This window comes from Bombus terrestris, chromosome 11, assembly GCF_910591885.1.
Source record: "Bombus terrestris chromosome 11, iyBomTerr1.2, whole genome shotgun sequence".
Classification (NCBI taxonomy): Eukaryota; Metazoa; Arthropoda; class Insecta; order Hymenoptera; family Apidae; genus Bombus; species Bombus terrestris.
The window spans coordinates 5,631,206-5,659,040 of NC_063279.1; the positions used below are offsets into that span (position 1 = coordinate 5,631,206).

General features: G+C 31.3%; 3 protein-coding genes across 3 annotated transcripts; 1 reads left to right on the forward strand and 2 right to left on the reverse strand.

Moving 5' to 3' along the window:
* Window positions 1-3,033: 3,033 nt before the first annotated feature.
* LOC100644900 (E3 ubiquitin-protein ligase MARCHF2) lies at window positions 3,034-7,466 on the reverse strand. Its single transcript, XM_003398783.4, has 4 exons — window positions 7,130-7,466; window positions 4,962-5,125; window positions 4,582-4,808; window positions 3,034-4,191 (listed from the first exon to the last, which is right to left on the reverse strand). The coding sequence occupies exons 1-4, from the start codon at window positions 7,278-7,280 to the stop codon at window positions 4,065-4,067; spliced, it is 669 nt and encodes a 222-aa protein (XP_003398831.1). The 5' UTR covers window positions 7,281-7,466; the 3' UTR covers window positions 3,034-4,064.
* Window positions 7,467-8,205: 739 nt separating this feature from the next.
* On the forward strand, window positions 8,206-10,935 carry LOC100644773 (general transcription factor 3C polypeptide 5). The gene is made up of 7 exons (XM_003398782.4): window positions 8,206-8,532; window positions 8,616-8,789; window positions 8,885-9,449; window positions 9,538-10,113; window positions 10,191-10,399; window positions 10,469-10,652; window positions 10,710-10,935. The coding sequence occupies exons 1-7, from the start codon at window positions 8,389-8,391 to the stop codon at window positions 10,874-10,876; spliced, it is 2,019 nt and encodes a 672-aa protein (XP_003398830.1). The 5' UTR covers window positions 8,206-8,388; the 3' UTR covers window positions 10,877-10,935.
* On the reverse strand, window positions 10,934-27,835 carry LOC100645018. Its single transcript, XM_003398784.4, has 4 exons — window positions 27,700-27,835; window positions 25,482-25,617; window positions 15,315-15,494; window positions 10,934-11,923 (listed from the first exon to the last, which is right to left on the reverse strand). The coding sequence occupies exons 2-4, from the start codon at window positions 25,615-25,617 to the stop codon at window positions 11,541-11,543; spliced, it is 699 nt and encodes a 232-aa protein (XP_003398832.1). The 5' UTR covers window positions 27,700-27,835; the 3' UTR covers window positions 10,934-11,540.

Below are 27,835 nucleotides of genomic sequence, written 5' to 3' on the forward strand. Positions count from 1 at the left end.
ACGTTTGCAATCGATTAAGTTTCTAGAATGACTATTAGATGTGCGCAATATCAACATATACGAACATACATTACATTCGATTAATATCACTAGTCACCGTGTGAAAATATACTCTACTGCAGATATATTATTTTATTATCATCATCTATGCCTATCTGATAATGTACAGGGTAATTCACCTATCTTAGCCATCATAAATAACTCGTCAACTGTTTGTATGAAAAATTCCTTTAAACGAAAGTCGTGTAACATTAACAGGTACACACACTACAGAAATCAATTTTCAACTAATGATAAATTGATTTCTTAAAGGTGTGGAGGATAAGTGTTAGGAGATATTTTTTAGATTATCAAAAGTATATATACATGATCATTATATTTTAGAAATTAAAGTGAAGAAAAGTGAAAAAAATAAAAAAATAGAGGAATGGAGAATATGTTCTTGCAAAGGTAATTGCTTGGTGGATCAATTAAGAGCTAGGAGTCAATCAATTCACATCTTCAATTGTTGTATTATGTTACTTTATTGCCTGATGTTGCATCATCCTTGAAAATTTTTCAAAAATAATCTCATTGCGACTTTCACAGAAAGTTGACTTTCATTAATATTTACAATCCTTTTATTCATTAAAATTTTGTTATCTTTACTAACAAAAATTGTTCATATTCAAGACAATAATTCGTACCAATAACATTATATGTTTTTATTTTAAAGAGAAAATGATCCTATCGACCAATAGAAACTTCCAAAAAAATTAGTTTCTTTTCTCTTGATAGTAAACCAATAATTCTTCTCGTAACGTGAAAAGTTTAAACAGCGATCATAAAGCCTAGTTTCGTAAATGTCTCTAGCAAGAGCTATTACCAAGAAATTACTACTTGGTTCGTAGTGGGCGATTACCCCCGTGTGTCTGCATTATTCTTTACTCAAATGAGCTCGAAGGTATAATCAACCACTCTTCCCCTATTTCTTCGACGAAAATAATAAAAGCATTCGAGCATATATACTAAAAAATGTCAGTGATAGTTGTGATATCGATTAAATTATTTAGATATCCACTCATACAGCTGCTTAGCTCTCATACATTCATGTATAATTCTTACAAGGTAAGCCGTTTAGGTAACCACGCCCGTTTTCCAATGACATGCATCATCTCCGTGACAACGAATCACTCCCCTGAAAAACGTTTTAATACTAGCCTGTCGTTCGCTTTCCTCTACTTCTTTCACTCTTGTTCGCCTTCTTTTTTTTCGGTTACATTGCCCTGAAATTATGTAGATTATTTTAATTATATAATAATATATGTACGTATAAGGGCTCAATATGAGTTTTTAGTATAGTTTACTTTTGTAGGATTGACAAACGATAGATATTGGAGTAATTCAATTAAATAAGTTGTTTCTTGTCTTCGACGAATATCGACGAAGAAAGAACCAATGAAAATGTCATTCTATGAGAAGCTTCGATTAACGTTTAACGTGCGGTAATGTCTCATAGAATTTTCTCTTCAAATGAAACATAACATAAGTTTATTTATCTTTGATGCATAGCTTGATTATTGACGTCTCATTGACAAGTAACGAGCAACCTTTGTTATTTAGCGTAAGTCGAGGATATATGACATCGCCTGATGAATTGTCTCGTTACTTGGCTGTTAATAGTGCACTAACGAATGAGATTTTAAAAGGATAAAAGAAGCAAGACAGTTGACTGCGATTATATTGCATGAGAGCAATTAGAAGAATTTTAGATGGTTCAAAAAATACAATTCAATATTTGGGTAAATATTGGGTAAATTAAGTGGAAATAATGAATCATTTGGACTCTAACAGGAAAAATAAAAATAGAACTCAGATTTCATTTTTTTGCATATTTTATTACCACAAGAAAATAATAGTTTCGCTTTTAAAAATCTTTCTAGAAATTTTTTAGGATATAAATTTTTAGTTGGGTAATATTTTTTTAAACGTATACTATAGCTATTTACAAATTTCTGCAGATCTTTTTCTTTGAAGATCGCACGATCGTTTTACAAATATTCAAGTACGTGGCGATTTATTAATTTATATATTACATTTATTTAAATTATTTAGTAGTTTCCTTGACCTTGATATTCGATCGTGATGACGAATATTCGTATGCAAATTTTAAGAAGTACATTCATAAGATATTGCCTTGCATTTAATGTCAGAAAAATATTCATACTGTCCTTCTAAAATTGGCATAATTTGGATTGACAATGTTTTAATATTAAGACCTATTGCGGAGGCATGTTAAATATATAAAATTACTAACGTAATTCATGTCAAAAATTTCATATTCGAGAAACAATATTTAAAAAATTATGATATATTATACACATGCAATAATACATTTATTTATATCTATAGTATAAGAAATACAACAGTAAATTAAATTAAAAAAGTTTAATTATATTGTCAAATATTTTTATAAGCATTTGATTATTGTCTTCGCTTTCATGTTTATCGGTTTTTTAAAAGAATTTTTGACACGCCATCATTATAAATATTCCAAAAGCTATTTCCTATATATTGCCGCTATGCTTGTCACTACACTTGTTCATAAACTGTATTTATGATTTATACAAGCTTCTTAGAAGCTTAAAAGTTGATCGCAGAAAAGCTTACTATAGTTTCTTAACGATTGTTTGCCTGTTAACTGATTAAATTCTCAGAAATGTTCTAACAATTTTCATGAATAAGTTAATTACAATTGATGAAATTATTAAATAATAGAAACAGATATATTTCTTATCTTAATAGTATAATTTATATCACAGTTTTTCTCTAATTCAATTAAAAAATCTGTATTTATAGTAACAGTTTATCATACAGTACAGTCTAATTTCATATTTGATAATGACGCTTGGATTCTCCTAGATTGTTCCAATCATAATTGTTTCATGATAATATCAATGTCAAATAAAAATCCATAACTACTCTGTTTAATATTAAATGTTTTACTTATATTTATTTTTCCATGAGGGTCAACTGCATATATCAAACGCATAATTGACATAGTTAAACACATTTTATTATTTACAAATTTCATATTAATCAGATATTATTGTAAATAAATTACAGAAAATAATTACAACTGACGCTGTATTCTTTTCAATGTTTTTGACAAATTTATCTTTGCTGTTTACTGATGTTCTTTTTACAATTAAATGGTAAGAAGAAATACATTTTCAAACGCAGTACAAAAGTCTCTTATCATTTTAAATATATCATTATATACTTCGAATATCTTGTTAAAAAAAGTGCACGTACTAAAATCTTATGCATTAGTTCATACACCGTTTCATTTTTATGAAAATACGCATATAAATATACAAAATTCACCTGCATACTTCTTCAATAAGTACGTTCTATTACTCGTCTTAATACTGGAGGCGTATAAAAATAATTTATTAAAAATGGTATATAGCATTGCATTAAATTAATTAAATAATCTCAATACAAGGTAAAAAAGACTGAAAACACAGATCAGTATTTTCTCCTTCGAAAACACTAGATGATAAGTAAGTACATTAATATCACATAAAAACAATGATTAAATAATATTAATCATATATGAATATTTAAAAATTTTGAGGGAACATTACCGTTTAATTGTTAAATTTTGAAAAATGCATAACTAATTATTCATAAAATTGACGGAGTTATCGATTAAACTAATTTATCTCTCGGCTCAGGTACTTCATTATTTGAACGCTTATTAATATCATACAGTATCGATTCACAATATTGACGCATTCACAATGTTAAATATATCTGAGCTTTAAATTATTTAGTAGCACGATATTACATAAACTTGTATTGTTGTACAGATTTGACACTGTACTCACATAATTCCGTATCAATGTACATATTTCAAACGATCGGAAAGCAAATCGCTTTAAAAGTATAGAAAAATAAGATTCTTATAATGACAAATTAAGACGCGAATATGACAATATATAAATAGTAATTTCAGTAGTTTTAATAATTTCAATGAAATTTATGAATTGTAAATTGTTTATCAAAATTATCGGATGCTTTTAAATCGTAAATTCATTTTCCAAAGGATTTGAGAATTCGATGGTACACTTTTCGGGCTTGTGCTTTACTATTAACTTAACGTCTTGATTTCTTTTGCGCCATTGTTGCCACGACTTGTAATGAAATCTAAAAGCAAAAATTTCGAACATTTGGAAACATTTAAGAAGAGTAGAGTTTACATTAATTGTTAGAAATTAATTCTTCGTTGAATAACAAATATACATAGATAATCATGAGCCATCGATTATTTTTAATGATTATCGATGATGAATTATGCAATGTATAATCAGGTAATTTGCTATATTTATCGTTGGATCTTTATGAAAAGTGACTAAGATATGATATTATAAACAAAAGATATGCGACTTATTTTATCAATAATGTATTGAAAACCTTGATTCGAGATACAAAGCAAGAGATAGATTTTCTATACTATTTCGTATCAAATAAATTAGTAGCTATATTTTAATAATGATGCGACAAATAAATTTTTCGTATGATGATCGTAAGCCATACCTGATAGTGACAATCAACCACAAACAATAAGTGACTACCAGCATGCTACAAAGGGCAGTCAAGCCTGTTCCCTCCCAAAAACCAAGCCTGGTATAAGCGGATGCGCCAATTGCGCATAAGTATGTTGCCGCGATACAAAGTGGAGTTAACAGTACCAGACACACTATATCGCCAGTTATACCTTGTGGTCCGTATCTGTTTCTAGTTCTCCACCATTGTCTGAAAGACTATAGTAATTTTTAGTAACGATTAAAGTTGGCCAAATTATAATCGAACCAACGATTCAAATCTTTCTTTCATTCTTTATCAAAGTAACGCGAGTATGTAATTCAAGTTTATATACAAGAAAATTATTTTAAGAGAAATGTATAAAAACTCACTTGTAATAACGGTTTATAGTTCCTTTGTATCTCGAATGACAGATTACAAATCTCGCAACGATCGGTGTTCGACATGGACAACCATTTTTCCAAACAAGAAGCATGGATTAGACCCAATGTGCCGGAACATTTGCAAGGATCTATCAATTCTTCCGAACTTTCATCTATGAAACAATTTTGTCTCATTTAATACATGATAGAGGAAAACCCTATTTTGTAATAGTATTAATGCATTTATGATGGTATTAAATGCAATAACACCGAAATAAAAAAAGAAACAGAAGAAATTGATCGAAACAAAGGGTGTCGTTCCTCAACGAGACTTTTAGATCTCGTATGCCGATAAATAGAAGGCGAAAAATATTGGTTCTCAACTGAGATATTTAACCACATCCGCTCCAGTCATCGGATATAACATAGTCCCATCATTTCTACATTATTTCTTCTGACCCGTACACAACCGTTTAGTGAGTATTGTAAAAATTAATTTTGACGATACTGTTTCGAGATCTCGTCTAAATGCTTATGTATTATGAAAAGTGTTTGATTGGAAAATCTGCTCAAAAATTCGATTTATAAAACATGTATTAATCTTTATATCAAGGTAATTCTATGTTTGTTAATCTTATCGTGCGGCTTCTGCTCGTATACTATTTATATAGGTATTACAATTACGTATAAGATAAGAATTAACCATACACATGAATTAACATTTACCATCAATCAAAGAATATTTTAATAATTGCTTTTCACGATTTTTAATTTTGTTTAAATTTTACATCCGTTTGGCCATCACACCGACACGAACTATGTTCCACCAATTTTAATAATTATTAATCAGCAGTCAATAATCAATGATCAATAATAATCAAACATGTAAATAAATTAATAAGTAATATACATTATCACGTAAATTGCGCACGGTCTTATATTACAACAAAATGTTTACATGTATTTATCCCTGCATATAAATATGTAAGTAGGTACATGTATGTATACAGATATGCACGTATATACATACCTATATATGTATATTTTTGTATATATTGCGTGCACTATAAGGCTTACATGTTAAAGTTTACACGTAATCTATGCTTATCGTTTCATCAAAAAACGTAGTACCTGCCATAGACTGTGACTCAGAGAACATTTCGAGACGTCACTGAATTCTTTGTGGTAGTATCGAATTTATGATCGATATCAAGATTTCAGGAATTCGGAATATTAACAAAAATGTATGCAACATACATAATCACCAAAATATAAGCAGTTAACTATTATTAATAAAATTCATGGGACTAGATGTAAGAGATGTAAAATAAAAATAACGATAAAATCGGAAACATTGTCATAGAGGGTACATTAACGCTTTCAAATACTCCCATTAATCACGGAACTGAATCACTACTATACATATATATATATGTTTCTCTGTTTTAGACATATTCCACAAATATGCTGCAATTTCCACTTTTTTCATTTTAACGTATTTATTTTAATATACATATTTTTTATCGATATGTATCATCCGTCCTTATAAGGTTACCAGTTTAAATATTGACAAAATTAATATTTAAAAACAATATGAAATTACACTTGGAATCATATCGAAATCATTTGCTATTTCCAACAAAAATTTATCAAGTTTCAACACACACTTCTATACCTTATTTATATTACCTCAAAAAATATTAGTTCACTTGCCAAGAATACCTTGGGTTATTACCTTGCGTAAACTACATCTTGAAACTAACTAGGTCCTAAAAACATTTCGTACGTAATCCACTTTCAAACTTACTATTTAAGCCACAAAAATAGTCCCTGCTTAAATTATACGATCTTAACACTTCGTTTCTAAATCTTCAAAGAACTCTTCCCCTTGGATCACAAATTTATCATTTAAGCCTGGAGTATATTAGAATATATCGATACACTACACTTATATAAAAGAAATCATAAAAAAATATCATAAACAATCTTCAATCACGTTGTCCAAATCATGAAACCACAACACTTTCTTCTTAGCATCTCAGTTTCAAATTCAAACCACTGAATCCTAAACAGGTCGAGGAAACAAAGATCGTGCAGGATCGATGGATCAATATACATAAAAGTGAATGAAGAAGGGGAGGAAAAATAGGAAAGAAAGAAAATTGTCAATATTGTACCTTCGTGACAAATTCGACAACAATTAGAGCCGGCACTTTGTTTATCGGAATTCATGTTGCGTCGGGAGAGAGACGAAGCGATTTTTGGCGTGTTGATGGTCACAGCGTCGTCGAACGCCGCCGTCGCTGCACTGCTCTGATGAGATTCCATGGGACGTTATCGAGCTATTATCGAGGAATTATCGCCGCCTATGCGTTCGTTGTTGAATATCGTCGCAATGTCATCCGGATGAAATCAACCGTTTTGTCACAGGAATCGGTACTTTTCGATCATCAATCAAATCGGTGTCTTTGCCTTGATGTAGTCACGTCGTCACCAAAATGTTTTGATTTTTAAGGGAATTAACTATATATACTGATATTCAAAAGTTTCGATTTGTGGAAATTAAATAAGTCGTGTTTATATTTATTTTAATGAAATAGTAAAAATATATATATAATTGTAATTATTTGAGTATATTTTTTTGAGTGTATTATTTATTTTTTAATTTTAATTTTGGTGTAATATTTATTATATAATAGTAGTTAATATACATAAACATATGTAGTTTGCACAATGTTTTAAAGTTGTTTAGAAAAGATAAATAAAAGGATGTAACTGTATTAAATTATTTATAACTATGTAGCAAGGTTGAACATTAATAAATAGAATGTTAGTAGTTGATGTTTTACAATAACATTTTAATTTATTTTCTTTACATATTTTTCTAATATACTTTTCTTAATATTATTATTATATTTTTAACGAATCTTATTGCTTAATAAACTATTGCTAAATAAACACAAGGCAATAATATTTTATTTTAAACTCAAAAGTTTAATTTTATAAATGGAATGAATGAAATGTTTAATATGTGTATATTATAAGATACGATATTTTTTAACATTCAACTTTATTATGAATATTTATTTTATTAAATGAATTTCAAATTTATATTGTACGAGTATATATACAATTAAAATATAAAAATATTATTATTTAAATTAAGTTACATAAAATATATATTTTTGTATTTCATTGATTTCAAAGTTTATGAAACCTGTAATTAAACAACTTGTGTAACCTTGTTTTCAGTATTCATGTGTTCAGTAAGATTTTTAACCTCAAAACAATACATTGGTTAAATCTAACCTATATTATATTACGTATTATTATAATATTATTATAATTACATGTTTTGATATGATATTATTTATAAGATATGATTTTTGAAGAAACATATTTATGAGTTGAAGCTGGTGATACAAAAAAAGCAATAATGAGTATATCAAGTGATATTAGTGATGAGAACTTAGAAGTACAGGATGGGAAAGATGAAGATTTTAAGATTGATGATTATCAAAAAGAAATTGATAGTGATGATTCCTATAGTGACATTCCAGAAGCTAGTAATGATGACAATGTAAGACTAAATTAACATTTTATATTTACTTTTGTTCTACTTTTATATTAATAATTATTTAATATACTTCTAAAATTATATAGACAGAAGATAATCAGAACAATGTAGATAATTACCAAGAAAATGAATATGTGGGACCAGTCCTTCCTGGAGGCCATAGGTTTGACAGAAAGTTCATCTGTGTTAAATATCCGGGAAATGTTATTAATCCAGATAAAGCTATAGAAACATTAGGTGGCATTCAAAGCATTTCTACGGTATTATATTATTTTCTCATAAGGATTATAAGATAAAAATATTTATAAAACTAATAATTAACAATCACTCTAATTAATTGTATGTGTGTTAATAGGCAGTAAATACACCAAATCGACGGTTGGAGTTAAGATTTAGACCAGATGATATTTTTTGTAAACCGACTTGTGGCGATAGACATAATACTAATGGTTTCCTGCTTAGAATTAGAATTAAAAAATCTAGAGTAAAGAAAGCAGAAGAAACTGAAGCAAAACAACAAAGGAAGTCATCGAGAAGTACTGTGAATGTAAATGAATCTTCGATTGATGACAATAAAAATACTGAAAATAGTGTGGATAAAGTGAATTTACCACAGACTAGAGATAATAAAGGTCAACAAGAACAACTTATGACTGAATTAATCGATCAAGTACAAAGTTGCAGCTTTAGTACTCTCGATAATCCTGTTCCTGGTCCTTCTCATAGAGTATATTCTGAAAATAACGAGGTTTTACTGGATCAATCACTAGATACAAATGAAGTAAATTCATCAAAGAACAAAAAGGATATACCACCAACGTTTGATCGAAATAAATATGAAGATCTTTCTGAAGATAAGGATTATACATTGCCAAAATTACAAATCTTAGGTCGAGTTGACACAGAATTTAGATTTACAAGTATGTATGGTTTAAAATGGATAAAATCAAATTTATGTAACTTTTTTCATATATTGGAAATACAGTTAAAGAATATAATATTTTTCAGGTCTTTGTGACTTTCAATATTTACCTATGACACAAAGTAAGGAAAATCCGAAAAAGTTAGAATGTATATATCATAAGATTTATCCCAGTAACATACCACATTATTCTTGGTTAAAGAATGACGTACCTTACTTCTTGCCACCAGCTGCGTTTAGCAGAATGGATACAGTACAGCAATATGTACCAAAAACAGAAGTTAATTCATATCCGGAAAATATAATAGGAAAGTGTCGAAAGAGAAAGATAGGATTTTCGAATTTCATTTATTTTTCAACATCAGAAGTTCCTTCTAAACCGCCAACAGGCATAGAAACCGCTATGAAAGTTAAATTCATTCAAAGTATACACTTTGAACAAATCCGTCAAATTTTTGAGGAACGACCAATTTGGTCGAAGAACGCAATAATATACAAAACTAAATTTTCTAATGAACGATTGAAAATTTTATTACCAGCTGTCGCATATTATTTTGTAACTGGTCCATGGAAAATTATGTGGGTGAAACTGGGGTATGATCCAAGGAAAGATATTTCTGCAAGAAAATATCAAACTTTAGATTACAGATTAAAATCTATGCGTATGTATCTTAAGTATTGCTGTTATTAATATAATATTTACGTTGAAAAATTGCTTTACTTACTTTGTTTTATTCAGATGGTTTGGGATCTACTGTAAAACGTAAAAGAAATTACTCAGAGTATACATTACCATACAAATCAACACCAGCTGCAAAACAGAAAACAATTGTACAAAGTGTGATTTCTAGTCAAGAGCAAAGTCCTAAAAAGGAACAAGATTTAAGTGAAGACGTGTATATCTATCGAGAAGGAATAGTACCTCCTTCGAAGCAAATGTTTTATCAGGTTTATTACAATTTTCTGATTATTACAAATTTTTATGGTTCTATACTTCAAGTACAAAATTTCTTTCAGTATTGTGATGTTCTAGTAGATGAAATACAAGAAATGTTAGCAAAGTTACCAGATCCTTTACCTGGAATTAGGTGTCACGAAAAAAGAGGCTGGTTACCAGTAGGTTTTGATGCGCAGTGTAGAGAAATTATTAACAGACAAGTTCGAGCTGTTTTAAGAAAACGAATGAATATACCTGAAGATCGTATGTATTAATATTTCTTCGTGTATATAATTTTATACTACAATATTTTATTTACAGATCCTACATCTTTACCTCGAAAACGTAAATCTGGAATTAAATTAAAGCTTAATACACTTAGAGCTAAACAGAGAAAGAAAAGAAATGATTCTGTTTCTAGTGCAGAAGAAAGTGAGGGAAAATATGATCAATTTGAAACCAATGTTATTGCAATAGAAAATGAGTAAATTATGTTATATAATTATATATGTATAAGATTTGGTAAATAAATAGCATTTTATAAATACCTACAAATAAAGTTTATTCATAAATGTACAGAGTCTGTCTGCCAAATGTCTATTAATAAATATGTTTACATCATTAATTAACTGATACTGTAATTACAAATTAAACAGAATGTAAAATATAATTGATTTCTTTTGAAAAATGAGTGCAGGAAAAGTGCAGCGACGAGACACATTTTAATAATATTCATGAACGCTTAATAAATATTTTTAATACATGTATAACATGTATATATAATTAGTGCAACAACTTTTGTATTACATTGCAAGAAATAATTAAGTGCCTTTGAAAAATTCTGATCACAGTTCCTCAATAATATCTAAATTTATATAAGCATTTATATGTATATGAAACTTTGTGATCCAAATAATTAAATTTATATAAATTTTATATTCGATATAAAATGTTCCTTTCTTTTTGCAATCCAAATGAAAGGTAATGCTTTAATGCTGATAGGGAGCTAATTCACATAAATAATATAAAATAAAATGTTCAACGATTATTTTTCTTTTGTTTTCTTTTTGTTTTAACTCGTGTTTCGTCTAAGCTGCAAGAGAAACGGATAAAACAGGTGCTGATGACGCGAATTATTCATTCACGAGGCCTTTAAACGCGGATGTTGGGGTTGGTACTGGCCACGTAGTTCAAAAGTTCTTCGGAGTCCTCGCAGACAAATGGTTTCTGGTGATAGCAAGCCACATCGTGCCAGCTGATTCCATCTTTGTAAACGTTGTTTAGGATGGACATGCAAGATTCACTGGTGCCATTTATGTCGAATTCAGCGTTGTCCGGTTGTCTGACCTTCTTGTGTCCAGTTTGAGACCATGGATTGAAGGACCAACCTTCGGGGATTTGATTTGTTGGCGCCATCTTCTTTCTGTTGGCTGACCAGAACCAACCATAGAGGGCTTTGGGTTCGAGATCACGACGATTCTCGCAGCCTTTGAAGTCGCAGAGACGTCCAGATGTCCAGATGTAAGGAACATCGTCTATGAAAAAATAATTTATTAATTTTTATGAAAGAAATGATTAATACATAACTTTATTATACAGATTATGCAATTCTTTGGTATGTTTTTTCTGATAGGTAAAGAGCTGTAATCTTTTCCCGAAGGAAACTAATATTCAAGTGAAATCTATACTGTGAAAGCTGAAAATTATGGTATAATATTTTACGAACTTTTTTCTATTTTCATTTTAAGTATATTCCAAGTATAATGAAATATGGAAAATTTTGCATTATTTTTCTAGAATCTTATAATTTTAGTCATAGATTTACGATTTTCGTAAAAAAGTACTTCTTTAAAAATTTCTGCTTAAATTTTCTACAGGTTAGAAAACAATATAATTTATAAAAGGTTTTCGCTTTTCTCATCCAAAGGACAACCTTCGAAAAAATAACCGCATTTTAATATCGGTAGAAATATTAACATAGATGAGTTTCAGATCATATTACTTCGTGGCAAGAGACATATGCGGTCGAAATGATTGATGCGTTCCGTGATGCAACTGTGTATGTATATAAGAAGATGAGATTCCTCAGCCTCAACCCACTTAAAGATCCTTCGTTTTGCCTTGAAGATTCTGTTGTTAACTCGTTAACTCGGAGATTCTAACTTCTCGACAACGAATGGAAATTGTATCTGCACTTGCGAAAACAATTAGTTGTATGCAAATGAGCCACAAACAAATTTCAACGTGTGTATTTTTATTGATTCAAATATTTCATCTGTGATGGGATAATTGACCACAGCTAATAGATCAATAGACGATCACTAAATTCTCTCGATCCTTCTTTCTTGTTTCTCAAAATATTTGATTCAATAAAAAAAAAAAAAGGGGGGGAACTATTTTTGCAGACATGTCTACTATAAAATTTAAATATTTTGTTCTTATTTTTTATGAGTTTCAAAAAAAGAAAAAAAAAGAAGAATAATTTTAACTACGGTGAAGTTAATTTATGCATTTATAGAAAACTTTCAAGCGCAACAAATATCCAGAATACGTATAATATACAAAGATATACAAAATAGCTAGAATAAAATATTTACTACAATATTTAGTCGACGATACAAATTTTTATTTAAATTCTGTTTCTTTAATTATCTCCACAAGAGACACGAATTTACATAAAAATACTCGGTCCATATAATAATTAATTGCGTAATTGTAAGATTCGCCTTTATGGTTCGTTGAATAACCAATAGACTCTTCTCGTCCTCGTTCCGTGAAATATCCGTTAGATCAAAATATGTATTTTCACGACATTGTTCTTGTAATAAGTAACCATAAAACTGATTAGTCTTTCACTTTCTTCAATCGTGAGGAAACACTATGGCCGAAGACGCGATGTTACAAGCCACTTAACGCGAAGTCGAAGAACCATCGTCTCACGGCAATGGATCATTTGTTTCGAAATTTCTATGCTATCTAGCTGGCTAAAGAACGAAAGCTACGCTGGGTAATAAATTGTAAACGATCCTGACTGCTTCTGTGTTCCTTGGTACCGATTTTATCTCCGTGGTTGTAGAACTTTCTAAGCCTGACGTTAAAGAAATGGATTTATACCTTCCTACGCGTTTCTGCCGACACGTAAAATTTAATAACTATGTACATACCGTTGTATGAGATTACTATTAGGTACACTTCTCGTTTAACTTAACTACCGATTATTGCTCAAATTCACGTAATTGACGGTGGTATTCGTTTCTCGAATCCATCCATGCTGTTTTAAGGCGAACTACGTTGAAACTCGTTACCGGATCTTATAATTTATTTCGTGCAAGCGATTGTTAATCATTTTTGTCAAAATCATTTAGCTGAACGCGAAAATGAACGAAGTCAAAACGATGCTAGCTAAAACAAAAGGAAAAGTAAAATTGTCTGCTATAAAATAGATCAATTAACAGGTTCGTTATACGAAAACCACAAGAGAGAATAGAAGTACACGTTTAGCTGTAAAATAAAATAAAATGTACGAGTTACTTAGGTTTAAGAAGAGTATAAAAAATTCCTCGTTGCTATACGTGATCTTTTGCCTCAATTTTATCCTAAGGTTTTTCTCAAAGTATTAAAAATTTTGTTTACATAAAATATAAGAATTTTATTCGACGCGCAAAAGTTCGAATATCGTAGTACAAAAGAAAATACAATTAAATTTATTGATTTCCTGATTTTAACGTTACTCCGTGACTAGATAATAGGAGTTTAATATAACAGATTTGAAAAGGAAAACAATCTATCATACGCAGACTCTTTTGAAAATAGCCGACCAAGCTAGCACGACCAAACGTATCGTTTCATGTCTTCAAAGTATTCGCGAGGGTTTCAAAATTTTCTAATCGAGTTCGAACCTATTCGTAATATGTTTGATTTTATCTTCGTTTCATACGTTTCACACGTGACATACGAGAATTGCTGTAATATACTTGAACTTTGCACAGCTTCTTCTTCCTTACGTTCCTGCGAATACGCGTGAAAGGATCAGAAATGTTACGAAATGAAAATCACGCGAAACAGTGACAACAAAGAAAAAAGTCGAAGAGAAGAGGAGAGAAGAGAAGAGAAGAGTTAATAGCGATGCAATTAGGATATATATCGAATCCGTACGAAACCGAAGGTAAACGCGTTTCGTGTTCACGCGTGAATCGTTCGCGAAACGTGTCTGTGCGTCGTGCGTTAATGAATCATTTTTATTCTTGTAATCGTTGCCTCGAGATTATTCAACCGATTCAATGGAACACCTCGTTTTTCCTCATGAATAAACAAGTACACGTCGATAGAAATTTTTTCTTCTGCGAATCGATCTTCCTCGAATCACAGCGAAAGAAATCTTTTGAAAAGTCGACTCGAATACGAAGAAATTCCAACTTAACTTCGAAATGAATCTTTATTTTATTTCTAACGTTTCTTCCTTCTCTTTCCCCTGTATGAATATTAACGACGTTTCAATTGTACATATATAAGTGTGTATATATATTGTATAATAACGCACATATAATAACTATACATATATGTACATAATTATTGAGCTGTAGATTCATTTATAGGAAATTTGAAGCTGCAGAAATGCACATAAATACGTAAAATACTTAAAATATAATATTCGAAGGCGATATTTAGCAAGTAAAGCGATTCTTCAAGCAGATTTCATTTCTGGAATTCTATTTATAAAAGTGAATTTATAAAAGAATTTCCATGAATATCCGCAATTTAATAATCGTCAGCGATCATGATTTAGAATAGTAGAACGCCTGACTTCATCTCTTTATTCTAAGCTTTACCTTACGTCTTCTATTTTATAAAATATTTCAAAAATTTATCTTATTTATACTACTATATTTCTACTCGCGAAGCATCTCAAGAATGAAAATCGCTTACTTTGTTGAATGAGTCTGAAGATTAAGTTGTTCTCGTCTTGAGTTTCCATCGACACGAGGTCCATGCAGTACTCTCTGCAGATGTTCCTAGCGTCTAACCAATCCACCCTCTGGTTTGCGTGAGCCGGAACGTGCCCGCTATAGAAATAATTGTGCCCTCTGTAGTTGAATTCTCTCGGTCCTGCGAATTGCAAATAGAAAATTAATCCGCCGAACGAAAGACAAAGGTTCTTGAAGAGATTGGCTTTTATTAATTCTTATCAGATCTTTTCAAGCGACGCATAAGTGTGGTAATCTCGTACGATAAGTTCTAGCACTTTACGGTATCTCGACGCTTAATTGCGATCCTTTTATCGAAAAACAAAAAAAAAAAAAAAAAAGAAAAAAAGATATAAACTGATACCAAGAATGATGATATATCAAGATCTGACTACGTAGAGTTGCGGAGTTTTCTTCGAGAAGAAACAGAGAAAGAGAGAGAAAAAAAGGAAATCGTTCACGATATTCAATTATGTTTGTCGTGTAATAATGTATATAAACGGCGTGGATCTGTAATCGGGGAATGTGATTATCGTCCGGTTAAATGTCAATGGTCTTACAATTTTTCACGTTACACGTTGATTATGCAGGAATGCCTCTCTCGTCGACGATTTACGATGTGCGTCTCATTATGAGAGCCTAACGTTCTGATTGCGAAAGGGTTGCTCGTATTCAACGGTAATATTACAGGCTATTGCTTATTTCATCTATGTTCTTTCTCGAGTATCACCGATCTCAAATTAACCAATCCGTGATCTCTACGAATAATAATCAAGGCTTTCCACCGATACAACGACCAACCAACTAATAATATCAATGTGTCGACAAGTTACATTCGGATTTCTTTTCCATAGATTTACGAGTTATCGCGTCTATTGGTAGGCAGATCGACCGTAGTTAATTCGTATAATTTGTAAAATGTAATGTATAACTTTATCAATTTTATTACCATGCTTGTCGTCGTTCTTCGAAGGAATTTATCATCATCGATTATTTATAACTCGCGACTCGTAAAGTTTTGCTAATCGTGTTACATGCATAGAGCAAGAGGCTGGGAAACTTCTTCGAAAACAATTTTTTCTTTTTTTTTTCGCCATTTAAGTATTCGCTTAAGTACATCGTTTATCTTGAATATCAGGTAAAATCCTATAATTTACCTATAAAAGTCGAAGAGCGTTGCTGAAAAAGTCACTAGACCTCGTCGAATTATTGCCAAGACTAATATCCTAAATTCCAGCTATTAAAATCGATTATGTCGGAACCTGTTATTTCAGAAGTTGCGGACACACCATAAACCAGTGCGTATGTATTATTACGTATTTACTACGCGTTTCATCGCCTGTAATGCTGCAAGGAGAGGCATGATCGATGCGCGCGAACACGGCTCCTCTTCACCGACGTGTAATCCTGTGTAATCTCATTGTTGCAAAAATAGCCGTCGAACGAGAAGAACGAAAGGGAAAGATAAGAAAAAACAGAAGAATTAACTAAATTGCACGTTCCTTCTGACATATCACGGAAGAGAAAAATCTCACGGTGAATGTCATGTGGCTAGTTTCTTCTGAATGATTCCCAAGCAGGAATCAATCGGTTGTTACATCGGGAATCGAGGCTACGACGCGTTCCCCTTTCAGAAACGAACGATGATTCTAATACCTCTGCTAGAACGTCGATTGGCTTAACGTCAAAGTGCTGTCACGAGTTTCGACAAGAAGTTTCTACAAGGAGATCATGATCTCAGCGACGTCCACGCGGATAGTCAAATAAACGTAGCAGCTATCCTTGAACATTTGGCATTTAACAATTCGTGGTTCCTGAGATTCTTGATCGACCGTAGGAAATATGGATTTTTAATCGTCGATTAACTTTCGAAACGTGTAGCTTTTTCATAGAAATATAGATTTTGTATTCATTCTGGCAACGTATAGTTTGATCTGTATCATGCAGTTTTCGTCAAATTATTATATTATAAACGAACGCATTCTTGAACATTTAGTATTTAGCATTTCTTGGTTCTTAAGATTTTTGTTTAGTTTCAGAGATGGCTCTTTCCATGTTTCGTGTATTCTTTTCTTTTTACTGAAATTACTACTATTTTATTTACCATATACTATATTTATATTATATTTACTATATATATCTGATTATTTACTACAAAGAAAAAGAGAAGAAGCTCTCCGTTCAATCTACGTTATATCGAACCAAAGGAGACAATTATTTCCAGCGTCAGAGTATGAGTAATTGATATGTTAATTAGATGCCTTTGGAATCACCCATCTGTAATAAGCATATTTTTAAATTCATATATTTTCTCATCTCGTGACAGTTCGAAAGATGTATCACTTGTATTTACGTAATTTCAGGGAATTTCGTGTAACTGAATTCAATAACTAGGAATATTTCGATGACGAAACTTGTATTACGCGAATGGTTAATAAAATTTGAATTTCGTCGAATTAATTTACATAGCTTAATAATTCGAGCGTATTGCTCGGATCTAACTCGATTCTAAAGAAAACTTAAGCTCAGCCGATGTTATGCCGCGAGAAGATTAAAAATACCGCATGCAGAATTTCAAACGGGAGTTACGAATCAGCAAGGAAATATTGAATTTTAAAGACATCTTGCCTCGAGTTTCCCTTTTTTCGCGTGATTTTCCTGCGCTAAGTTGTGCGGTGAATGTTGCTAACAACGACCGTAAAAACAATTACGATATCGTATACGATCAAGTCTATCGTACGTTTCATAATATTCGAGAAATTATTTCCGCTATTTGTAACTCGAGTTTTCCTTCCTTTTAGTTTCCCAATGGCAATGAATTTGTTTCATCTATGAATAATCGAAAGAAACGTTCACCTTTGTACATTTTATTATCATCTCTATCATCTTGACGAGTTTTCCGCCTGCCAACACGTTTTTCTGTGTCCGCGTTTACAAATTCCAATTACTTTGATCGCATCAATCGATATCGATCGAATAGGCAAATTTCATTAATGATTACTCGTTGACCGAGATTAACTTCTTTAGAAGACTAATAAAACTACTTGGCATCATAATTATCGAATACACGTAGATACGTCGTCTAACAAAATTAAAAATCGAATTAAATAAAGCGAATTAAATAATCAGAATTTTTGATAACGAACTTATTACTTAGCCTAAAGCAATCGAAAGAATACTAACAAATAAGATGATAAATATTTAACACCGACATACGTATACAGCCGCTAAAAGATGGTAAAACAAAGGTTAAACAAAAGTGACATTAAACAAAGTGCATTTCACAAGTTGTATTTCCTTGTTTTCATACGATCGTGTGTTTGCATCTGATAGACGTTTACGAGAAAAAAAATTGATCTCCCTCTTCGTCTTTCTTCGCTTTTCTCCTGTACTCGCAATTAACGATCGTTATATCACCGTTCATTAAACATTTATGCGCCTTTAGAAACACTCGCACGTTTCACCATTGTGTCAAGGAACTTCTGACGGTAATCTTTGAATCGTCCGCGCAATTCTGTTGTTTTCGACTCTACTAACGGTGTTTCTGCAGCATCAGTTATATTTATATAAAGAATCTATTCCTAGGAATATAAGATCGTAAAAAATGTGCTTTTCGAATTGCATATATTACATAAAATATCGTAATTCGTATTTATTTGAATTTGTTGTTCTCGTTCGTTACTATCGATAATAATATTCAATATTATTTAGTGTTATTAATAATTGCTTTTCGTAAACCGATGTGACAAAGGCTCTGTGATAAAATATCTTTTTCGCTGGGAGAATTATATATCAAATTACTGCGTTCTTTCGAACGTACTGCATATGAATACAGATAGATGTAAATATATGATTTTATTATTTCTTTCAAAATGGAATTCTTAAAAAATCCAGCATACCGCTTCTGATCTCATTTTTAATATTATAAGCCTATTTTTCAAACATCTTATTTAAGATATAATTTTTGAAATTCCGTCTCCTTTGTTACGTACTAAAAAGATCATTAGTCGAACGCAAGAAGCGGTTTGTACAGCGCTTCGTTCATTGTCTAAGGCTAAGCACCTTAATGCATTAACATCCTCGTCGTTACCATCGTCAGTCGAATGGTAACTCACGAAATTAATTATGACCTTTCTACAGTAAAAATGTATGTGAGAATGAATGGTCTTGCTGAGTAAAGTTGGACGTTGGTTGTTCAAAGTTAATAACTCTGAAACACAATGTTAATTCGTATAATAGCGAATCGCAATGGCAGATTGGGAAAGATCTAATGATTGATGAACGTAATCTTTCGTAGCAAGTGAAGTTAATCAGAATACTACAGCAGTATACTGTTCATACATTAAGAGAAAAACGCAAAGCCGGAACTTCGTTCTAAGGCAATAGGCGAGAAGTGTGTGTAATAAATAACAAATAAATAATACTGTTCTAAAGAGTTTAGAATTGAAAATATCCATCGTGAGGTTTTCGCGAGAACGTTAATTAAATGTTTGCGTAAAAAGAAGAAAAAAAAAAATTAAAAGAAGCAGAAGATGCAGGGAAATCTGGTTCCCAAATTTTTCACTATTTTTATATCTTTTTTTGATAAGTCTTTAAAGTGGTAAAATTTGTAAGCTATTGCAAAATATACGAATTACATTAAAAAATATTTATCCTCGTTCGCAGCACATGCGACTATCCGTTTAATAATAGAAAACAGATTTATCTCATTTGGTTGTCAATCATACGCAAGTAAATAGCCAATTTAGGGCGGAGAAAGCGGAATTTATTAATCGAGGGACAGTAGAAATCTGTTATTTTTTACGCCCACTTCCGCCATGACTTATCGATCATATTTGCATGCGAAGTCTTTTGTTCGACGCCAGTACGATTTACGTTGCTCTTCAAACAGGTATTTTTTTTCTTTTATCTATGTAAAAAATTGTATCTATTTTATTTCTCCTCTTTTTTTTATTTTTATTTTTTTTTTTGATCAGGTAACAGCAACGAAGAAGATAATATTTTCAAAAATACTAAAAAATATATTTCAATCGAATAAATTTAAATAAAGGAGACAACATTATACACGGTTTGTCTGTATCGAATTTTATCTTGCGTAACGTTTAGAATTCCCAATAATTGCATCAGATCAAACACGATTCAATATAGCTATTTCAAAATAACATTTAGACGATCGGTAACATCTACGATTTCATGACAAGCTATACACGACTAACTGTGCTATTTGCCGCCTTCGGAATATTTATCCATGGGATTATAAAAAGAAGAAAAAGAGAAGAAGAAAAATGACGAAAGAATAATATGAATGACAGCAAGAGGCTTCTTGTAAGATTTTTAAAGTGGTTCTTCACACACGAGGAGCTCCAATGGAATGGAAAGCTCTCACTTTCACGTGTCACGACCTGCACGTGTTTCACGGCAGAGTCACCCAAACGTTTCCAGAAACGTATAATTTATGCCAATGAAATGGTTAATATTTACGGATCGTATTTGAGCGTGACGCGCGCAAGATGTAGTTGCCATTTCTCGAAAAGGAGAAAAGAAAGCACGTTGGACACGCGTCGTTTTCAAATAAACGTACTTAATGAATTCGATACGAAGGATTTTATGCGTATAGCGAATATTTTATATTTATGATTCTACAGTTGTTAGTGAAACAGTTGAATAAATTTTGCAATGTTTCTAGAAGAAGAAAATTGACACGATCAGAAAAGGCTCGGGATGCTCAATCTTTCCAGACAGAAACAAAACGAAAAGGAATAATATTCTTGTAACAATTCTTTGTGAATGACTGTGAAGAAAATACGAACGAAGGACGAAGAGTTAGAAGGAAATGTGAAAAATTAATTTTGGAAATGTTAATCGACTAAAATGCAAGTAGGATGTATAAAACAGTACTTGTAAAAAATGTATAATTGTAAAAATGCAATTTTTCACCGGAGAATTTCAATTTATTTATGGAGAAGGTATTATACTAATTGTTAAATTTACTTGTCATCCAAATTTCTAATATTTTAGATTTAATATTTCAACATACTGTTAACTATGAATTAAACATTTTCATAATCTATGCGCAATCGAATGTCATAAATAAATGACGAACATTGGATATAAAAGTTGTTTTGATCGAAGGTGCGAGGAAAACGAAAGCCAAGCCGGAGGTGAAACTTTTTCTTGATAATTCGACTTAATGGGTGGAGATTACTTGAGATTCGATTCGAGACTCGTCAGCGACAGAGAATAAGAGATTTCCTTTTTCTTCGGCTTCTTCTGCAGCTATAACCAATCGGACGTGTAACTTTGTTTGAAAATAAATTGATAAACGATGCGTGCAACACGACATTGTAATTTATCATGCTTTGCTGCTATATTATTTATTCGATCGGATACGCTGTTATTTGGGGTTGAATAAAGGTCGAATAAAGGTCAAAATTGTACTCCTTTTGTACTGCTTGCGTAATAAAAAATAGTTCTATAAAAATAGTACTTTCTTTTATACTTATAATCTTATAATTGTTGTATTCGCATCGATATAAAAATCTAACGTATCTTTAAAAATTAACGTGCGCATGGAATATGAAAAATTTCGAAGAAACGAGGAGAAAAAGTACGTATTAAATATTCTATTCGTGAAATATCTAAAATTTTGAAATTTTTGTACAAAATGACATACAGCGATTGGAAGAAGTTATTCGTTTCATGCAAAAGTGTAAAATAACAGAAACTTTGTATCTTTGTGAGCAACTTTTAAGATAATCAGCCTAATCGACGAAGAAAAATAGAAATATCCCATGTGAATTCACCGAATTGGACGTTTTACTGGAAACCAGGATCAGCGTGAAGAAAGACGTGAACTATCGTTAAAGAGCGGTCATTATACGCGGGCATAACGAGCAACAGTGAAATTATCTCTGTGGCATGTTGTTGTTTCGTTTCGCAACAATTCTTGACATTTTCATAGCGGCAGAGCATCGGCCTTTTGTGAGCTTGTCAGTTGGACAATCTTACCAGCTACGATATTACGACACCTGATTGGTCAGCCGCACTGTCATAAGATAATTTAACGACAATTTGTTAGCCGCGGACCAGTAATGTTTCATAATTTTGATTAAGAACCATTTTAATCATCGGACTCCTCGGTTGTGTTCAACGATTCAATTTTTAATTCCCAGCCCGACTAAAGAGCATTTTATACCGTAAGAATGACAATTTCTTATAGGGGCACGATTGTTATGCGTGTTATGTCTTTTAAACATTATTTTATACATTTATATTGTTTTTACTTTTTGTTTTAATTAAAAATTTATGGTCGCATACAGCATCTAAAGTTATCAATAACCACTGCGAGAATAGCTTTGTTTCTTTAAAAAGAAATGAGTTGTTATACGTGTTACATTAACTGCATACTTTATCAATTTTTAGTATCAAATCTAGCAAATCGGTATATTTTTGGAATTATTAAAAAGATGTTAAGTTTCGTTAATCATTAATCAATATTAAATTCTCACAGCTAAATGACCTATTGCTCGAGATGATTTCATCGATGTAGCACGTGACTCGAGTTTCTTATTGTTACTAACATGGAAAGTGGATGCAACTGTAGATAATCGAACATTCCAGTCGAACATTATTATAATCCAACATTACGACACTAATACCTTTCACGTGATTAAATACCGTGGAAATAGGATTACTACGAAATTTCGATCGATATGATCATAAGGGAATAACAACCAATACTCGTCAAATTAGTCTGTCTGCAGTAAAGTATTTCTAACGTTAAATAACGTGTATTGGAAATGTTATTTAATCAACCAAGGTAACTCGACGTTTTTAATATTATACCTGTCGCGAGGCGTATTAAAATGGTAATAAAATGGAAATTAAATAAAAATGAAAAACTTGTATTTAGTATAGAATAGAAATAAAAATATAACGAAGAACGAACATTTTTACATAATAACGATAAATGTATACACGGTGGCTATATGCGAACTTTGACAGTATTTAAATGTTAATACATACACAAATGCATAGATACTTTGTCTCGATAATTTGCATTATCTGTTACATCCAATCAAGAGTAAGTGTCAGTGATCATACAGATGAAAAGTTGTAGCAAATTTTATGTCTCATAAAAATTGTCAGTTGGCGAGATATAGCTGACCTCCTTGTAAATGTGTATATATATGTGTATATATATATATATAAGTAAGCAATGGAGATCGAGATGGAGAAAGTGGATTGTATATTCTCCAAACAGATTTTTCATTCGACATAAAAAAACAAGATGTACATTCCACTTTCGTTCCTGCTGGTTATCTTTGAAACAGATTACTAGGAACAGTAAAACATAAATTTCTATATGACATTGAAAGATCATTTCAATGAGTAAAACCTGCGTGATAAATCATATATTTCTTTTTATAAATCATTAATCATTTTATAAGTAACTGCGAATGACAATAAGTAATAATGTTCGGTTTTTATTAACTATCAAGAAACTTACGTTGTTATTGTTATATTTTTGTCGATAAATAGGAAGCACATAAAGCAGATAGGCCTCAAGTTCCAACCATAAAAAGATTATGACAAATATATAATTGCGTATAAAATACGCAATTTATAAAATTTTTCCCATCAAGTGATCTAGGATAATGTATAAATTGTAAAAAACGGATTAGCTGATGTTACACGGTTTTGCATTGAACAAATAATTTGCAGGAAATTAGTCAAAACAAAGCCGACGAAACATCCTGTTCAAGATTATGCAACTAGTCCGTCGCGTCGGCTCTTGTTGACCCCGAATCGGTGTCTCTCCCTTAACTTCGTTTCGTTACACGTCCTCTCGCTAATTATCGCGGCGCGATTGCGAGACGTCTGCCGGTTTCTCGATTTTGTATCCTAACCGTGAGAAAGTGCATCGAACGCAAACGAAAGGAGACGAAACGCTACTCTCGCATTGTACGATCTGTTAACGAGTTACCAACCAACTACAGGCTCACCTGCGCTAGACCTTGCCTGAATAAAGTCCAAACGATTCTAAATAATTTCAAACGAGGAAAATGTACCTAAATTATGAGAGAGTCTTTACAGACCAGTAACTTATGAATTTTTAGGATATCTATACTTTTATGAGGGATTATTTATAAGGAGAAAGAAATTTACTACGTACATACATATCCTAAAAGTTGCATTAAAAATGACGATTCGAAGTTAACTCATTATGGATTAAGTAGTGAAATAGCGAATAAGAAATATGTAAACGTGACATTAATGTACAGTAATGGATTTGAAAATCTGAAGGTGCACAAATTTTCACGCTTGAAAATGAAATATTGTGTTAACGTAACGTTGGTCTTTAATGAGTTAAGATCAAAATATATAAATAACAAGTATTTGTTATAGTACTGTGTGTATACGTCTAATGTATTTGTAAATTTGTATTATATTCATATCTCAAATGAAAACAAGTATTAATTACATATAGTCAAATATGGTTAGGTTAACCTTTAGGTGGATGCACATAGCGTTAAAATAAAAAAAGAAAATTAATTATCCAGGTACTATAATCAGAAGAGAATAATCTGATATACACATGTTTGCACAATAGACGAATGCTGTTTTAGGTTGAAAAATATACGATCGTGAGATTGCGCGAGAGTTTTGTCGGCATGTATCGGGCCGGTTTAACCTCAATTTCTTTTAGTTGCCAGAGAACGTGCCGGGGCATCTAAATGCCCCGGATTCACGGAAGAGGATTGTGTTTTGTCCGTCGTCAACATTGTCGCGGATATGTTTTGAAATCGTGATGAGAAATGTTAAACTTTGAGACAATGATCAATACAATTAAAATGAAATTGTATGATGTCCAAAGAATATTTTTAGCTTGTCATTCGAAATTCAGAATTTTTCTTTATTTCCATATCCTTTTCTAGTACATTTACAGTTTGTTTGACGAATAAATTGACTTTTATGTTATGTTTTAGTAGTTTCATTTTAAAATTTGATTTATAATTAGAAACTAAGCTTCAAAGAGATTTATTCATACAAAATATCAAGAAAAAATATGATCCTAGCGTTTTAGCTACAAAGAGAGCCGAAAGTTCAAAACGAAAAATTTACTCACGGTTTGCACATTTCTGCGGTACAGGAAGAGACAGGAATCTTCCTGGTCTGTTGCTTTGTGGCCGAATTTCGTTTATTGCTGGTTGGGCGTACACTAACGCCGCGAAGAATAACACGGCCAGCGGCGCCAATATCATCTGAGAAATAAATTAACAATTGAAAAAAACAATAAATTAAACAAAGATTAATATACACTGCCTATACAATTACTTTTAAGAAATATAATTATATTTGTACTTTCATTTTAATTTACTCATTGAAGACGCTAATTAAAAAACTACAATCGAAATAATTTGGAATATAATTTTGGAAGCAAAGGGGACGATATCATCTATATAAATAATAAATCTATATAAATCTATATAAATAAAGATTAAAGAAATCTATTACAAAATGACGAAGTGTTCCAAAATTACATATTTCATAAAGTAAGTCAAACCCTTTAATTTCTTATGCGAATTGAAATCAGAATCTCTTAACACATACTACATACTACTTCAACAGAAACATCTTCGTATACATCGATGACAACAGGATGATCTATCGCACCATCTTTCAATTTAGCATTCGAGCCAACCAGCATCAATACGATCCTATAAGATCGAAGTATCGAAGCGATGGAAAGTTAATTATAATTTTAAAACACCTTGTCATAGACATATGCAATTGTCGTTCACATCGTGACCAAAAACAGGTGAGAGTTTTGTTGGTTAAAAGTGACACGAAGATGAGGTCGTGACTCCGTATATGTACCTATTAATACCTATGTTTAGTTTCTATAAGTCAACAAAAAGAGTTTCACTCGGGGAGTGCCAATTTTGTTGAAAGACGAACGTTTTGCACGTGACTTTTTTACGGATAGATAGTAGTATCGCCACTGTCTTACGTGCCAACTGTTACATGTAGTGATTCGGTAATTGGCGGGGACTTTTTCGTTGTAAGCCTGGCTAACGACCGAACGTTCTCTTGTACGGTCGAACGTAATGATTTTCGACGCGTCGAGAGTCGCTTCATCGCTTCCTCCAAGAAAAATGAGATAACGCGTGAAGCAAGAATCTTCTTATGTAATAGGGGATAAAAGAAATTGCACAATTGATATAAAATTCGCAAAAAGCGAATTGAAGACTAGTTTGTATACTATTCTTGTAGTTCGTATTGCGATGAATCATTTAGAAACTAGGTAAAGGAAAAAATTAAATTTTTATAGAAATATTCTTAGATATCAGTTCTTCCTGTTTATTATTTTGACTTTAACAAAGTGACGCATAATTAAATGCATATAATTCATTAATTGATATATCCAGCTTATCATAAGACTCTGTTATATTGTTTTTCATTGCCGTACTAATACTATTAATGTTAATATTAATAGTAGGTATTAAAGATAGACTAAATTTTCTTTTTATCATTATTTATGAATGATTTTGATCAATGATCTTTATCATTTAACAGAACAAATAAATTATATATCATAGTATTCACTGATAATTTTTGGATAAAAAATAAAAAGTACGAAACTTTCTTCTTTGTATCAAAGATATAAACCACAAAACAACCATATACTCATTTCTACCTAAATAATATTAGTTATCAGATCTGTGAGACTATATAGTCTGGATACAATGAAAAATCTCCATTCATTCATAAAAATTTATTTTCTTAAATGTTACTTTTAAATATACTAATGCCTTACTAACTACAATAAAATTAGAATTTCTTCTTTTAAACGTCATCAAATAATCTTGCATTTTTATTTCACCTTAATTTTACTTTAAAAACATTAAACACTTAAAATGTTATTATTCAAAAAGACCTTATTTTTCTCTATGCAAACGTTTCAAGCAACTTCCATAAAAATCCAATCGAACAAGAACTTACAACCTATACACGAAACCATTACCATCCTCATTGAATTAATTTATCGGTAGTATTCGTCACGCAGAAGCGTGCATTATTCAAGCCTGCGATACTCTACGAGATGTAGGTACATACATACATATATACATATATTACATATTCAGTTTATTGCACTTTTTCTATTTTTATTTTTTCCCTTTTTCGTTTAGCACTTTGCGATTGATATTCCGTAGATGACTTTAAAAAAATCGTGAGAACCGGAATTCCAAAAAATGAAAGGAAAATAAAACGATACAAGCTCACGCACAGGTATACGTATACTTTCTTTTCTTTTCCTTTTCTGATCATTTCGAAACACTCACCTTGTCTCACTTGTCTTTCTTTTTCCGGTTTATTTCTCGGATTAAAACGGGATGGACGACGAGATTGACGATTAAAGAAACGTGCTCACTGATAGGGTTATGAAGAGACAGGCACCTTCACCGTCGATTATATAGA

What these genes read in the sequence shown, in the direction of transcription:
- LOC100644900 (XM_003398783.4), bottom strand. Translation starts at nt 7,280, where the DNA reads ATGGAATCTCATCAGAGCAGTGCAGCGACGGCGGCGTTCGACGACGCT. An exon ending in TTGTCGAATTTGTCACGAAG is followed by an intron (nt 5,126 to 7,129) that starts GTACAATATTGA and finishes ATTGTTTCATAG; the next exon opens with ATGAAAGTTCGGAAGAATTG. An exon ending in TGGTTGATTGTCACTATCAG is followed by an intron (nt 4,192 to 4,581) that starts GTATGGCTTACG and finishes TTTTGCTTTTAG; the next exon opens with ATTTCATTACAAGTCGTGGC.
- LOC100644773 (XM_003398782.4), top strand. Translation starts at nt 8,389, where the DNA reads ATGAGTATATCAAGTGATATTAGTGATGAGAACTTAGAAGTACAGGAT. An exon ending in GCATTCAAAGCATTTCTACG is followed by an intron (nt 8,790 to 8,884) that starts GTATTATATTAT and finishes GTGTGTTAATAG; the next exon opens with GCAGTAAATACACCAAATCG. An exon ending in CGAAGCAAATGTTTTATCAG is followed by an intron (nt 10,400 to 10,468) that starts GTTTATTACAAT and finishes AATTTCTTTCAG; the next exon opens with TATTGTGATGTTCTAGTAGA.
- LOC100645018 (XM_003398784.4), bottom strand. Translation starts at nt 25,617, where the DNA reads ATGATATTGGCGCCGCTGGCCGTGTTATTCTTCGCGGCGTTAGTGTAC. An exon ending in ACCGCAGAAATGTGCAAACC is followed by an intron (nt 15,495 to 25,481) that starts GTGAGTAAATTT and finishes TGCAATTCGCAG; the next exon opens with GACCGAGAGAATTCAACTAC. An exon ending in CTTCAGACTCATTCAACAAA is followed by an intron (nt 11,924 to 15,314) that starts GTAAGCGATTTT and finishes ATTTTTTCATAG; the next exon opens with ACGATGTTCCTTACATCTGG.